Raw genomic sequence first — 16,832 nt, forward strand, 5'->3', positions numbered from 1 at the left:
CCCTTCTGAAAAAACCTACACTCGATCCCTCCGATGTCAACAACTACAGACCAGTATCCCTTCTCTCTTTTCTCTCCAAAACTCTTGAGCGTGCCGTCCTTGGCCAGCTCTACCGCTATCTCTCTCAGAATGACCTTCTTGATCCAAATCAGTCAGGTTTCAAGACTAGTCATTCAACTGAGACTGCTCTTCTCTGTATCACGGAGGCGCTCCGCACTGCTAAAGCTAACTCTCTCTCCTCTGCTCTCATCCTTCTAGACCTATCGGCTGCCTTCGATACTGTGAACCATCAGATCCTCCTCTCCACCCTCTCCGAGTTGGGCATCTCCGGCGCGGCCCACGCTTAGTTGCGTCCTACCTGACAGGTCGCTCCTACCAGGTGGCGTGGCGAGAATCTGTCTCCTCACCACGCGCTCTCACCACTGGTGTCCCCCAGGGCTCTGTTCTAGGCCCTCTCTTATTCTCGCTATACACCAAGTCACTTGGCTCTGTCATAACCTCACATGGTCTCTCCTATCATTGCTATGCAGACGACACACAATTAATCTTCTCCTTTCCCCCTTCTGATGACCAGGTGGCGAATCGCATCTCTGCATGTCTGGCAGACATATCAGTGTGGATGACGGATCACCACCTCAAGCTGAACCTCAGCAAGACGGAGCTCCTCTTCCTCCCGGGAAGGACTGCCCGTTCCATGATCTCGCCATCACGGTTGACAACTCCATTGTGTCCTCCTCCCAGAGCGCTAAGAACCTTGGCGTGATCCTGGACAACACCCTGACGTTCTCAACTAACATCAAGGCGGTGTCCCGTTCCTGTAGGTTCATGCTCTACAACATCCGCAGAGTACGACCCTGCCTCACACAGGAAGCGGCGCAGGTCCTAATCCAGGCACTTGTCATCTCCCGTCTTGATTACTGCAACTCGCTGTTGGCTGGGCTCCCTGCCTGTGCCATTAAACCCCTACAACTCATCCAGAACGCCGCAGCCCGTCTGGTGTTCAACCTTCCCAAGTTCTCTCACGTCACCCCGCTCCTCCGCTCTCTCCACTGGCTTCCAGTTGAAGCTCGCATCCGCTACAAGACCATGGTGCTCGCCTACGGAGCTGTGAGGGGAACGGCACCTCAGTACCTCCAGGCTCTGATCAGGCCCTACACCCAAACAAGGGCACTGCGTTCATCCACCTCTGGCCTGCTCGCCTCCCTACCACTGAGGAAGTACAGTTCCCGCTCAGCCCAGTCAAAACTGTTCGCTGCTCTGGCCCCCAATGGTGGAACAAACTCCCTCACGACGCCAGGACAGCGGAGTCAATCACCACCTTCCGGAGACACCTGAAACCCCACCTCTTCAAGGAATACCTAGGATAGGGTAAGTAAGGGTAAGTAATCCTTCTCACCCCCTTCTCCCCCAACAAGATTTAGATGCAAGTGGCTGTTCCACTGGTTGTCATAAGGTGTATGCACCAATTTGTAAGTCGCTCTGGATAAGAGCGTCTGCTAAATGACTTAAATGTAAATGTAAATGGAGAGCCTCACGGTTGTGGGCGGAGCAGTTGCCGTACCAGGCGGTGATACAGCCCGACAGGATGCTCTCGATTGTGCATCTGTAGAAGTTTGTGAGTGCTTTTGGTGACAAGCCAAATTTCTTCAGCCTCCTGAGGTTGAAGAGACGCTGCTGCGCCTTCTTCACGATGCTTTCCTATATATGTCACTCCCTTTGGTTCCTTCCCTATATATGTCACTCCCTTTGGTTCCTTCCCTATATATGTCACTCCCTTTGGTTCCTTCCCTATATATGTCTCTCCCTTTGGTTCCTTCCCTATATATGTCACTCCCTTTGGTTCCTTCCCTATATATGTCACTCCCTTTGGTTCCTTCCCTATATATGTCACTCCCTTTGGTTCCTTCCCTATATATGTCTCTCCCTTTGGTTCCTTCCCTATATATGTCACTCCCTTTGGTTCCTTCCCTATATATGTCACTCCCTTTGGTTCCTTCCCTATATATGTCACTCCCTTTGGTTCCTTCCCTATATATGTCACTCCCTTTGGTTCCTTCCCTATATATGTCACCCCCTTTGGTTCCTTCCCTATATATGTCACTCCTTTTGGTTCCTTCCCTATATATGTCACTCCCTTTGGTTCCTTTTGTCACTCCCTTTGGTTCCTTCCCTATATATGTCACTCCCTTTGGTTCCTTCCCTATATATGTCACTCCCTTTGGTTCCTTCCCTATATATGTCTCTCCCTTTGGTTCCTTCCCTATATATGTCACTCCCTTTGGTTCCTTCCCTATATATGTCACTCCCTTTGGTTCCTTCCCTATATATGTCACTCCCTTTGGTTCCTTCCCTATATATGTCACTCCCTTTGGTTCCTTCCCTATATATGTCACTCCCTTTGGTTCCTTCCCTATATATGTCACTTCCTTTGGTTCCTTCCCTATATATGTCACTCCCTCTGGTTCCTTCCCTATATATGTCACTCCCTTTGGTTCCTTTCCTATATATGTCTCTCCCTTTGGTTCCTTTCCTATATATGTCACTCCCTTTGGTTCCTTCCCTATATATGTCACTCCCTCTGGTTCCTTCCCTATATATGTCACTCCCTCTGGTTCCTTTCCTATATATGTCACTCTCTTTGGTTCCTTCCCTATATATGTCACTCCCTTTGGTTCATTCCCTATATATGTCACTCCATTTGGTTCCTTCCCTATATATGTCACTCCCTTTGGTTCCTTCCCTATATATGTCACTCCCTCTGGTTCCTTTCCTATATATGTCACTCCCTCTGGTTCCTTCCCTATATATGTCACTCCCTCTGGTTCCTTTCCTATATATGTCACTCCCTCTGGTTCCTTCCCTATATATGTCACTCCCTTTGGTTCCTTCCCTATATATGTCACTCCATTTGGTTCCTTCCCTATATATGTCACTCCCTCTGGTTCCTTTCCTATATATGTCACTCCATTTGGTTCCTTCCCTATATATGTCACTCCCTTTGGTTCCTTTCCTATATATGTCTCTCCCTTTGGTTCCTTTCCTATATATGTCACTCCATTTGGTTCCTTCCCTATATATGTCACTCCCTTTGGTTCCTTCCCTATATATGTCACTCCATTTGGTTCCTTCCCTATATATGTCACTCCCTTTGGTTCCTTCCCTATATATGTCACTCCCTTTGGTTCCTTTCCTATATATGTCACTCCCTTTGGTTCCTTCCCTATATATGTCACTCCCTTTGGTTCCTTCCCTATATATGTCACTCCCTTTGGTTCCTTCCCTATATATGTCACTCCCTTTGGTTCCTTTCCTATATATGTCACTCCATTTGGTTCCTTCCCTATATATGTCACTCCCTTTGGTTCCTTCCCTATATATGTCACTCCCTTTGGTTCCTTCCCTATATATGTCACTCCCTTTGGTTCCTTCCCTATATATGTCACTCCCTTTGGTTCCTTCCCTATATATGTCACTCCCTCTGGTTCCTTTCCTATATATGTCACTCCCTTTGGTTCCTTCCTATATATGTCACTCCCTCTGGTTCCTTTCCTATATATGTCACTCCCTCTGGTTCCTTCCCTATATATGTCACTCCCTTTGGTTCCTTCCCTATATATGTCACTCCATTTGGTTCCTTCCCTATATATGTCACTCCCTCTGGTTCCTTTCCTATATATGTCACTCCATTTGGTTCCTTCCCTATATATGTCACTCCCTTTGGTTCCTTTCCTATATATGTCTCTCCCTTTGGTTCCTTTCCTATATATGTCACTCCATTTGGTTCCTTCCCTATATATGTCACTCCCTTTGGTTCCCTCCCTATATATGTCACTCCCTTTGGTTCCTTCCCTATATATGTCACTCCCTTTGGTTCCTTCCCTATATATGTCACTCCCTCTGGTTCCTTCCCTATATATGTCACTCCCTCTGGTTCCTGCCCTATATATGTCCCTCCCTTTGGTTCCTTCCCTATATATGTCACTCCCTCTGGTTCCTTCCCTATATATGTCACTCCCTTTGGTTCCTTCCCTATATATGTCACTCCCTCTGGTTCCTGCCCTATATATGTCACTCCCTTTGGTTCCTTCCCTATATATGTCACTCCCTTTGGTTCCTTCCCTATATATGTCACTCCCTTTGGTTCCTTCCCTATATATGTCACTCCCGTTGGTTCCTTCCCTATATATGTCACTCCCTTTGGTTCCTTCCCTATATATGTCACTCCATTTGGTTCCTTCCCTATATATGTCCCTCCCTTTGGTTCCTTTCCTATATATGTCACTCCCATTGGTTCCTTCCCTATATATGTCACTCCCTTTGGTTCCTTCCCTATATATGTCACTCCCTTTGGTTCCTTCCCTATATATGTCACTCCCTTTGGTTCCTTTCCTATATATGTCACTCCCTTTGGTTCCTTCCCTATATATGTCACTCCCTTTGGTTCCTTTCCTATATATGTCACTCCCTTTGGTTCCTTTCCTATATATGTCACTCCCTTTGGTTCCTTCCCTATATATGTCACTCCCTTTGGTTCCTTCCCTATATATGTCACTCCCTTTGGTTCCTTCCCTATATATGTCACTCCCTTTGGTTCCTTTCCTATATATGTCACTCCCTTTGGTTCCTTTCCTATATATGTCTCTCCCTTTGGTTCCTTTCCTATATATGTCACTCCCTTTGGTTCCTTCCCTATATATGTCACTCCCTTTGGTTCCTTCCCTATATATGTCACTCCCTTTGGTTCCTTCCCTATATATGTCACTCCCTTTGGTTCCTTCCCTATATATGGCACCCCTTTGGTTCCTTCCCTATATATGGCACTCCTTTTGGTTCCTTCCCTATATATGTCACTCCCTTTGGTTCCTTCCCTATATATGTCACTCCCTTTGGTTCCTTCCCTATATATGTCACTCCATTTGGTTCCTTCCCTATATATGTCACTCCCTTTGGTTCCTTCCCTATATATGTCTCTCCCTTTGGTTCCTTCCCTATATGTCACTCCCTTTGGTTCCTTCCCTATATATGTCACTCCCTTTGGTTCCTTCCCTATATATGTCACTCCCTTTGGTTCCTTCCCTATATATGTCTCTCCCTTTGGTTCCTTCCCTATATATGTCACTCCCTTTGGTTCCTTCCCTATATATGTCACTTCCTTTGGTTCCTTCCCTATATATGTCACTCCCTCTGGTTCCTTCCCTATATATGTCACTCCCTCTGGTTCCTTTCCTATATATGTCTCTCCCTTTGGTTCCTTTCCTATATATGTCACTCCCTTTGGTTCCTTCCCTATATATGTCACTCCCTCTGGTTCCTTCCCTATATATGTCACTCCCTCTGGTTCCTTTCCTATATATGTCACTCTCTTTGGTTCCTTCCCTATATATGTCACTCCCTTTGGTTCATTCCCTATATATGTCACTCCATTTGGTTCCTTCCCTATATATGTCACTCCCTTTGGTTCCTTCCCTATATATGTCACTCCCTCTGGTTCCTTTCCTATATATGTCACTCCCTCTGGTTCCTTCCCTATATATGTCACTCCCTCTGGTTCCTTTCCTATATATGTCACTCCCTCTGGTTCCTTCCCTATATATGTCACTCCCTTTGGTTCCTTCCCTATATATGTCACTCCATTTGGTTCCTTCCCTATATATGTCACTCCCTTTGGTTCCTTTCCTATATATGTCACTCCATTTGGTTCCTTCCCTATATATGTCACTCCCTTTGGTTCCTTTCCTATATATGTCACTCCCTTTGGTTCCTTTCCTATATATGTCACTCCATTTGGTTCCTTCCCTATATATGTCACTCCCTTTGGTTCCTTTCCTATATATGTCACTCCCTTTGGTTCCTTCCCTATATATGTCACTCCCTTTGGTTCCTTCCCTATATATGTCACTCCCTTTGGTTCCTTCCCTATATATGTCACTCCCTTTGGTTCCTTCCCTATATATGTCACTCCCTTTGGTTCCTTCCCTATATATGTCACTCCCTTTGGTTCCTTTCCTATATATGTCACTCCCTTTGGTTCCTTTCCTATATATGTCACTCCCTTTGGTTCCTTCCCTATATATGTCACTCCCTTTGGTTCCTTCCCTATATATGTCACTCCCTTTGGTTCCTTCCCTATATATGTCACTCCCTTTGGTTCCTTTCCTATATATGTCACTCCATTTGGTTCCTTCCCTATATATGTCACTCCCTTTGGTTCCTTCCCTATATATGTCACTCCCTTTGGTTCCTTCCCTATATATGTCACTCCCTTTGGTTCCTTCCCTATATATGTCACTCCCTTTGGTTCCTTCCCTATATATGTCACTCCCTTTGGTTCCTTCCCTATATATGTCATTCCCTTTGGTTCCTTCCCTATATATGTCACTCCCTTTGGTTCCTTCCCTATATATGTCACTCCCTTTGGTTCCTTCCCTATATATGTCACTCCCTTTGGTTCCTTCCCTATATATGTCACTCCCTTTGGTTCCTTTCCTATATATGTCACTCCCTTTGGTTCCTTCCCTATATATGTCACTCCCTTTGGTTCCTTCCCCAGGTGTTATTGTTTCATGTCGGTGTGCTGTTCGTGTTTCTTGTTTTGTTCGTATATTTATTAAATGCATTCAGTCCCTGAACTTGCATCCCGACTATCAGCGTACATCATTACACAAATAAAATGTTATTTTATTTGATAATAGCCCAGTAGTAACTTGTTCTGTCCCTGACTGGGACTAAAGTAGGCAACTCTACTCCTTGAATAGAGAGAGAGAACTGAGAGAGAAAGCATGCAGGGTATTCTATGTTATTACAATTTTGCTAAAACGAATTGAATGTGTCATTGAACTGATTGCACTTGGCAGTGAGGTGTAGGGTTTCACCCAATGGGACAAACACCCCATAACAGAGTTCTGTAAGATTGCATGGAGGGCAGAATTTGGCCAATAATAACAACAAAAAAAACGGAGCAATTCAGTTTTGGAAACATCTCAAATATAGTGACCCCCTCGCATATCATTATCAAGCTCAGCAATGCCAAGAGCTGGGAAAAGAAAATAGTCCCCTCATCCAGCTGGTCCTGGGGCTGAGTTCACAAACCTGTTCTACTAACACACTGAAGCCTCAGTCCCCTCATCCAGCTGGTCCTGAGTTCACTAACCTGTTCTACTAACACACTGAAGCCTCAGGACCAGAACATCCAATCAATCAGAATAAACAAAGTTACAACACAGTCTAAACAAAACCACATGACCTATTGAGAAACACAATCACAAAGCAAAATGCAGTGCTATCTGGCCCTAAGTCGACAGTACACCGTGGAAAACTATTTGACTTATTGACTATTTGAGAGAGATCCAACTAACAGGATGTATATAGCACAGGATATAACAGGTGAGACAGAGGAGGACACAGAACGGAGCTGATGGTGGGATTGAAACCACGGTTGACTCTTGGCAGGTCACATGTTCTCATACTAAAGGAAACACACACACACACATTACCACCCTCCTCCCCTCTCCCGGCTCTGTCCCAGTGCTAACCTCAGGCTCTGCACCTCCAGATAGCACAGTCTCTCTCAGCTAAACCAATAAAGGCTCTCTGCTCACTATCACTTCAGCCAATCAGGGCTGTGTTCACTGTGAAGAAGAGCAGTGTGTGAATACTGATGATAAACAATAGAGCAGGTAGGGACTGTGTTGTACAGAGCAGTGTTGTGGCACACAGGCAGTACACAGACAGGAGCATATTGTACATTCACACAGAGACCATATCTTCCACTAACACACAACCCTACAATTTGGGTTTTGTTTTAACCCTCTGTAAATATTTAAAGATATGAACTTGTTCATGTTTTAAAATCCTTGAATTCTAAGCCCTCTTTGCCATTATCTCACCATGTGTCCAGTTTCAGTCGACTGTTTCCCTGTGTGCGATTTAACGGTGTGGTTATCTCTGTAGTGAACCACGTGAACCACATCAACTTCTCATCACCCCCTCTCCTCCCTCTCTGTCTCTCCCTCTCCCTTCTTTCTCTCTCTCTTCTCGCCCTCTCTCCAGTAAAACATGGGACACTTCCTAAGCAGGAGGACTCGTATGCATTCGAGGAGGACAGCAGCAGTGACAGTCTGTCTCCAGAGCAAATCCACAGTAGCAGTCTGTCTCCAGAGCAACCCCACAGTGACGAGTCCCAGGGGTCTGCATGCCCCTCTTTTGAAGCCATGGGCAGCACCCCCTCCTCCTCCTCATCACCAGCCCTCACTAGACCTAGACAGGTAATCCTCCTCATCACCAGCCCTCACTTGACCTAGACAGGTAATCCTCCTCATCACCAGCCCTCACTAGACCTAGACAGGTAATCCTCCTCATCACCAGCCCTCACAAGACCTAGACAGGTAATCCTCCTCATCACCAGCCCTCACTAGACCTAGACAGGTAATCCTCGTCATCACCAGCCCTCACTAGACCTAGACAGGTAATCCTCCTCATCACCAGCCCTCACTAGACCTAGACAGGTAATCCTCGTCATCACCAGCCCTCACTAGACCTAGACAGGTAATCCTCCTCATCACCAGCCCTCACTTGACCTAGACAGGTAATCCTCCTCATCACCAGCCCTCACTAGACCTAGACAGGTAATCCTCCTCATCACCAGCCCTCACTAGACCTAGACAGGTAATCCTCCTCATCACCAGTCCTCACTAGACCTAGACAGGTAATCCTCCTCATCACCAGCCCCCACTAGACCTAGACAGGTAATCCTCCTCCTCACCAGCCCTAGACAGGTAATACTCCTCTTCCTCACCAGCCCTAGACAGGTAATCCTCCTCCTCCTCACCTGCCCTAGACAGGTAATCCTCCTCCTCCTCACCAGCCCTAGACAGGTAATCCTCCTCCTCCTCACCAGCCCTAGACAGGTAATCCTCCTCCTCCTCACCAGCCCTAGACAGGTAATCCTCCTCCTCCTCACCAGCCCTAGACAGGTAATCCTCCTCCTCCTCACCAGCCCTAGACAGGTAATCCTCCTCCTCCTCCTCCTCCTCCTCACCAACCCTAGACAGGTAATCCTCCTCCTCACCAGCCCTAGACAGGTAATCCTCCTCCTCCTCACCAGCCATAGACAGGTCATCCTTCTCCTCCTCATCCTCCTCCTCAACAGCCCTAGAAAGGTAAAACTTCCCTCCTGTGGTGGCTGGGAGAACTACAGCATCCTACCCAAGGGTTCTCTAGTGACCGTTGGAACGTGAGTGACTGCTCTTTTCACATTTCACATTCCTCCCTGCCAGTTAGTCTGTCTCACACAGACACAGTGTGTTGCTGGCTACTGCTTCCTGTGTTTTATCATCTGTGACTCCATGCATTCCACACCCCTCTCCTCACTCTCACTTTGTGGACAGAGATAATGACATTGTTCCCAACAGTCACGCAAAGTTTCTGTCATAAACTGTTTGCTTATTTAAGTTTTAACCGAAAGTCAGCTTGGACTTAGTACTCAGTTCCCTATTTTCAAATGTCAACAATTTTGTTCATTTTTTTCAATAATTTAATTTATTTGGGTTGTCTTTGAATTCGTCTTGTTGTTTTCAGGTTGGCCAACCAATGAATGTAGTTGGCATAGCTAGTAGACACTATAGTATCTTGTTGTGTTTTCTAGGTAGCTAGCTAGTAGACACTAGTTTATAGTCGTTTTCTTGGTAGCTAGCTACTATAGTCTATTGTTATGTTTAGGTAGCTTAGCTAGCTAGTAGCTAGACACTAGTCTCTTGTTGTGTTTTCTAGGTAGCTAGCTAGTAGCTAGACACTAGTCTCTTGTTGTGTTTTCTAGGTAGCTACCTAGTAGCTGGCATTTTCTGCATTAATGTCTTTCTACGGACTCCCTGGCTGTCTTTGTGTTCCAGGGGTGTCAGAACAGAGACCCGTCTGATCAGAGCCAGGAAGATGGCTTGTCTGTGGCTAACGATAGGCAGTCTGCAGCCCCACCGGCCGTAGTCAACGTAGGAACAGACCTTATACTGTCATAGACCTGTTTATAGACAATGCATCCCATGAGAAAACATCAACTTGTATTGGATTTAATAGTATGTTCCTCACTATTTCTCCCATTTGATTCTACAGTCTAAGACCCCAGACAAGAACCGCCACAAAAAGCCCAAAGACGTGAAGCCTAAGGTGAAGAAGCTGAAGTACCACCAGTACATCCCTCCGGACCAGAAGGCCGAGAAGTCCCCTCCTCCCATGGACTCGGCCTATACCAGGCTCCTGCAGCAACAACAGCTCTTCCTACAGCTGCAGATCCTCAGCCAACAGAAACATGCACACACACATTCGCACACACACTCGCAGTACACACACTCCCGACATGCCCAACACACACAGCAACGCCAGCATAGCTTCAACTACCAGCCTCTGCACCAGCCGGCCCTAGCCCAGAAGTGAGTACCTCGGATAGGGAGTGGTCTAACCCTAACCCCATGTCTCAGATCTGGCCTTCAATTGACTAAATGTTGCATAATATTGTTGCCTTTTTTGGTGTTTATCTCCCAGAGATCTTCTGTTCCCCTATCTGTAGACAATCCAGTGAGCAGCCGATGGTGTGTACCTCGAGTGTTCCTACTAACACAGTCAACAGTAGCTCCTTGTCTTCAGTGAAGACCACATACTCCGGTCAAACCAACGTCTCATCAGTCAAACCTGCTCCTCTCCCACCTAACCTGGATGACCTGAAGGTGGGTACTCTCTCTCTCCGTAGAGTGAGGAAAATATTCCTTAGTACAAGTTGGAAAGAGAACTCACATACTGTTTCTCTCTCTCTCTCTCTCTATATCCATCCAACAGGTGTCAGAGCTCAGACAGCAGCTGCGTATCCGGGGCATGCCAGTCTCAGGAACCAAGATGGCCCTCATCGAGAGACTCTGCCCCTTCAAGGACCACACCTCAAGCCCCTCCCATTCAGGCTCCAATGACATCACCACGATCACCTTCCCTGTCACCCCCACGGGGTCCCTGTCCTCCTACCAGTCCCCCTCTTCCTCAAGCACCCTCTCCCAGGGCGGGTATTATCCCTACCCCAGCACTTCCTCCACCCCACCCATATCCCCCGCTTCCTCAGACCTCTCCCTCAGCGGCTCACTCCCAGACAGCTTCAGCGGCATGCCCATGTCCTCCTCGTCACTGTTTTGCATCCAGCCGTCCCCAGGCCAGCTCAGCGCTGAGGAAGGCCAGGGGGGACGGGGTTTGAGCGGGGTAGGACTGCAGGGAGGGGAGGTTGAAGGAATGGAACGGGAGAAGGATAAGATTTTGGTGGAAAAACAGAAAGTGATTGAGGAGCTGACGTGGAAATTGCACCAGGAACAGAGACAGGTGGGTAAACCACACCTGCTGTTAACAGCCTGTTGTTCAACAGCTGACCTACTGTTAACAGCCTGTTGTTCAACAGCTGACCTACTGTTAACAGTCTGTTGTTCAACAGCTGACCTACTGTTAACAGCCTGTTGTTCAACAGCTGACCTACTGTTAACAGCCTGTTGTTCAACAGCTGATCTACTGTTAACAGCCTGTTGTTCAACAGCTGACCTACTGTTAACAGCCTGTTGTTCAACAGCTGACCTACTGTTAACAGCCTGTTGTTCAACAGCTGATCTACTGTTAACAGCCTGTTGTTCAACAGCTGATCTACTGTTAACAGCCTGTTGTTCAACAGCTGACCTGACCTACTAACAGCCTGTTGTTAACAGCCTGTTGTTCAACAGCTGATCTACTGTTAACAGCCTGTTGTTGTTCAACAGCTGACCTACTGTTAACAGCCTGTTGTTCAACAGCTGACCTACTGTTAACAGTCTGTTGTTCAACAGCTGACCTACTGTTAACAGCCTGTTGTTCAACAGCTGTTAACAGCCTGTTGTTACTGTTACTGTTAACAGCCTGTTGTTCAACAGCTGATCTACTGTTAACAGCCTGTTGTTGTTCTGTTAACAGCCTGTTGAGCCTACTGTTAACAGCCTGTTGTTCAACAGCTGATCTACTGTTAACAGCCTGTTGTTCAACAGCTGACCTACTGTTAACAGCCTGTTGTTCAACAGCTGACCTAGCCTGTTGTTAGCTGACACTGTTAACAGCCTGTTGTTCAACAGCTGACCTACTGTTAACAGCCTGTTGTTCAGCTGACAGGTGGAGTTGATCTACTGTTAACAGCCTGTTGTTCACAGCTGATGTTAACAGTTGCACACAGAGCTGGTTAAAGCCGTTTGCCATGGCGCCACACAGGAGGGTGTCCTGGCTCCATCCCAGCCCCACCACCTCCCCCTCCAGCAATCCCTGTCCCTGATGGGGCAGCACTTCTTTGGGGTGACAGTCAAGCAGGAGCCCATGTCCCTCTCCTCCAGCTGCCCCTTCTCCTCCCCCAAGCACCTAAAGAGTCTTCCAGGAAGCTGCATGGAGGAGATGGGCCATTGCGGTGCCTCCCTGCCCAGTATGGGGGGCCCTGATGGGCCACGATGCCTGGACCAGACCCCCTCCTCTGGAAGTCCCTCAGGCATGTGTGCCTTCCTGAGTCCCCAGTGCTCTCCTGAAGACTCGCCCATTACCAAGAAGTCCAACAGCCCCCAGCCTTCCTGCCCCAACAACCCCTACCTGCTGTCACTGCCGCTGGGCAGAGACAGGTGCAGCCAGCCCCTCAACCAGGCCAGCACCAGGCCCTGCAACATGCAGGTATGCCTTAGGCAGTACGTTTGTTATATTGTTTGTTGTGACTCTATTCTCAGGGGTCATGATCAGGGGCGCAACTTTGGTTTTAGAATTGGGGAAGGGGGACATTTTCCAGTCGGATAAACACTTCAAAAAGTCTACCTGATTCCCTCGGAGGCGTCCGCATGGTCCTGAAGCACACCACAGTCTCGTTTTTGTATCACATTCCAATGATAAAACTGGGGGGGGGCAAGAATTCAATTTCTGAATGTGGGGGAGACATGCCCCCCGCCCACTGTGCCCTTGGTCATGATAGTCATGTATGCTCTCCTAACAGATTCACCAGAAGAATGAAGGCCAGGCTGTAAACTGCTCCTATCCCTCTGACCAGAGAGGGCTTCAGTCAGCGCTCCCCAACTCAGCCGACAACAGCCTGAACCACAGGGTCAACCTTAAGTCCAAGAACCCAAATATGCAGCAGGTGAGAGCTATTCTTCTGTCTGAACTTGGTCTGTGGCGGATTTACGTGGTTATGTGTCACATATCCACCCATCACATTTCTGCCTTCCATTCATGTGTTGCTTCTCTCTAAAACTTCCATCATGAGGTTCATGATACTCTTCACAACTCAATCTTTTGAGAAAGATGAAGCTGTTCCCAGCTGTTCCCTCCCACTATATCCTTTTGAGCTAGAGATCAAATTTTCTCAGTAACTCCACAACTTTTTTTAATCTTGTTTTTTAATCAGGATTCGTAGATTAAAATTTCTTACACTAAATCAAATCAGTAATACAACCTTTTTCGCCTTTCATATAGATACCTATATTGCCCTGTCCCCAGCACGTTGGCCAAAAGTGCCCGGTCTCGTCCCCCGCCTTCTGTAGCTCAGATTCAGCCGCATCCGACTCTAGGCAGCCCCCTTGCTATGAGGATGCAGTCAAGCAGGTAAACTAAATGATACACCAAACTCTGCTCCTGATCATGGCTGGCCAACGCTTTTTGTTTCATTGTTGTAACCTCCGAGGTGTCCTCTCTCTCTCTCTCTCGCTTTGTTTATCCATCCATCACATTGCACCCGTGACCAAGTTTGACTGTTTCTTCAGAGCTGACTGCTGTGTGGTTGTGTTATGTAGAGTTGTGGTTGCCGACAGCAATAACATCAATAGTATATCCATATTACAATCACAATCTTTGGACTGGGTCTAAATAATTGATAAAAGCACAAATGTAACAAGTCTTAATAACATTTGTATTCTTTTTTTTTTAGCAACTGACCAGAAGTCAGCAGATGGATGAGCTTCTGGATGTGCTCATAGAGAGTGGAGGTGGGTGAACTGACTCAGAATCAGTCTCAAATGTGTGTGATGTATACAATTGTGTAGTCTTAGAAATTGGGTAGCGATATAGCTGTCAGTGCATGTTGTTGCTATGATTACCAATGACTAATGGCTTAGTAACTTCAGCAATTTAGTCCCCCTGCATAAGGTACTAGTCAGTTTGTCTGCCTACGCACCATCCTTCGCCCCTTAGTTAAGTAACTCCAGATTTCCCTCTTACATGGGTATTAAATCACACTCTGTGCTGTGACTCCCCCTCCCCCCATCCTCTTCCTTCAAGAGATACCAGCTAACGCCAGAGAAGAGAGGGAGAGGTCCTCTGTAACCAAAGTTGTGCCTCACATTACAGTGTCCCCTGGAACCACCGACCTTGCCGACCCAAAGTTCCACCGAAGACACTATGAACACCTGTCCCCCTCCCAGCTCAATTACGACCACACAGCCAATCACATTGCAGACAGCCACCTGGAGACCCTGCTGGGAAGCCCTCTAGGCCGAGGGGGTGAGGTCGCCCTTCTCAAGATGGTCATAGAGGAATCAGGGCAGGGAGAGGAGGGGGATATTGGACTAGAGGGCTACCCCGGCCCGAACCACCACCACCAGGACAAACTGCTCTCCAACAGGGGCCTGATGGAAACCCCAACACCTCTATCTCCCATCCACTCCAAAGTGACGTCTGTGGCCGAGGTGCAGGGGATGGTCGGCATGACGTTTAGCGAGTCGCCGTGGGAGACGATGGAATGGCTGGACCTGACGCCCCCGAGCTTGGCTACGGGATTCAGCTCTGTCCCTCCCACCGGGTCAAGCATCTTCAACACAGAGTTCCTGGACGTTACAGACATCAACCTGAATACAGCCATGGACCTTCATCTAGAACACTGGTGAAACACCGGAGACTAGCAACCTACAAAAATAACAATATTTTATTAATTCAGCAGACTCTCTTTTCCAGAGTGACTTACAGGGGCAATTAGGTGCCTTGCTCTGAGTTTTCACCGAGTCGGCTCAGGGATTCAAACCAGCAACCTTTTGGTTACTGGCCTTACGCTCTTAACCGGTGGACTACCTGCCAGCCCCCAACACAGCAGGATACATGCTAGCTACCTGGAAAACACAACAAAAGACTATAGTGTCTAGCTACTAGCTAGCTACCTAGAAAACACAAGAGACTATAGTGTCTACTAGCTAGCTACCTAGAAACCACAACAATAAACTATAGTGTCTACTAGCTAGCTCCCTAGAAAACACAACATTAGACTAGTGTCTAGCTACTAGCTAGCTACCTAGAAAACACAACAAGAAACTATAGCGTCTACTAGCTAGCTACCTAGAAAACAGAACAAGAAACTAGTGTCTACTAGCTAGCTACCTAGAAAACGCATCAGTAGACTCGTGTCTAGCTACTAGCTAGCTACCTAGAAAACACGAGACTGTTGTCTACTAGCTAGCTACCTAGAAAACACAACAGGAAACTGTAGTGTCTACTAGCTAGCTACGTATAAAACACAACAAGAAACTATGGTGTCTACTAGCTAGCTACCTAGAAAACACAACAAGAAACTATAGTGACTAGCTACCTAGAAAACCTGCTAAATGACTTAAATGTAATGTAAAAACACAACAAGATACTAGTGTCTAGCTACTAGCTAGCTACCTAGAAAACACAACAATAGACTATAGTGTCTAGCTAGTAGCTAGTTACCTAGAAAGCACAACAAGAAACTATAGTGTCTACAAGCTAGCTACCTAGAAAACACAACAAGAGATGATAGTGTCTAGCTACTAGCTAGTTACCTAGAAAACACAACAAGAGACTATAGTGTCTACTAGCTAGATACCTAGAAAACACAACAATAGACTATAGTGTCTAGCCACTAGCTAGTTACCTAGAAAACACAACAAGAGACTATAATGTCTAGCTACTACCTAGCTACCTAGAAAACACATCAATAGACTCGTGTCTAGCTACTAACTAGGTACCTAGAAAACACAACAAGAAACTATAGTGTCTACTAGCTAGCTACCTAGAAAACACAAGAGACTGTTGTCTACTAGCTAGCTACCTAGAAAACACAACAAGAGACTATAGTGTCTACTAGCTAGCTACCTAGAAAACACAATAGACTGTAGCGTCTACTAGCTAGCTACCTAGAAAACACAACAAGAGACTATAGTGTCTAACTACTAGCTAGCTAAGCTACCTAAACATAACAATAGACTATAGTAGCTAGCTACCAAGAAAACAACAAGATACTATAGTCTACTAGCTAGCTGCCTAGAAAACACAAGAGACTAAGGTAAACTCACCCCATTCCATACAAATGTGCGCAACCGCGACATTCAAAAGAGGCTGCAAAGAAAACTAATGGGACTGTAGTGAATGTGTTGACTTCAAAATCTGGGGTGTGAACTAGGTTTCTATTCAAGCGTTGATCGACATGGTAATGGCTCTATAATATAGGAGAACATTTTAAATAACGGACCATCCGTTACATCGTGACGTGTCATGTCGTAACGTACAGCACGCATAAAGCTACTATTTCTGTTTTACAATCTCTCTCCACCAGGTGTAGCACGTCTCTCATCCTTTAAAAACAAGACAGGGTCGGGGGTAAGGGGGGGATACCTAGTCATTTTTTGCGTTGTCACTGTAAGCGATCACGATTCTCAAAAAAAACTGTTTACCTCTAAGATCACTTTAAAACCATCCTAAAAACCTGATTCAAATTCGACACAAACCTTCAAATAGGTATGTAATGACATATTATATAAACTCTTTATAGTGTTTTATTGACATTTTAGAGGCGATAAGGTGATACATTG

At 46.5% G+C, this 16,832-nt stretch overlaps 1 protein-coding gene across 1 annotated transcript in view; it reads left to right on the forward strand.

Moving 5' to 3' along the window:
- Positions 1–16,813, forward strand: part of LOC118368752 (myocardin-like) — a 166,008-nt gene extending 149,195 nt beyond the window's left edge. Inside the window, exons 5-14 of the mRNA XM_052485889.1 lie at positions 8,050–8,264; positions 9,888–9,983; positions 10,105–10,421; positions 10,559–10,715; positions 10,825–11,349; positions 12,208–12,696; positions 13,010–13,153; positions 13,489–13,617; positions 13,940–13,997; positions 14,290–16,813. Coding sequence (XP_052341849.1) covers positions 8,050–8,264; positions 9,888–9,983; positions 10,105–10,421; positions 10,559–10,715; positions 10,825–11,349; positions 12,208–12,696; positions 13,010–13,153; positions 13,489–13,617; positions 13,940–13,997; positions 14,290–14,894 — 2,735 coding nt within the window. The 3' untranslated portion in view covers positions 14,895–16,813. The remainder of the gene's footprint in view (positions 1–8,049; positions 8,265–9,887; positions 9,984–10,104; positions 10,422–10,558; positions 10,716–10,824; positions 11,350–12,207; positions 12,697–13,009; positions 13,154–13,488; positions 13,618–13,939; positions 13,998–14,289) is intronic.
- The last annotated feature ends 19 nt before the right edge of the window (positions 16,814–16,832 follow it).

This window comes from Oncorhynchus keta, chromosome 3 (assembly GCF_023373465.1).
Source record: "Oncorhynchus keta strain PuntledgeMale-10-30-2019 chromosome 3, Oket_V2, whole genome shotgun sequence".
Classification (NCBI taxonomy): Eukaryota; Metazoa; Chordata; class Actinopteri; order Salmoniformes; family Salmonidae; genus Oncorhynchus; species Oncorhynchus keta.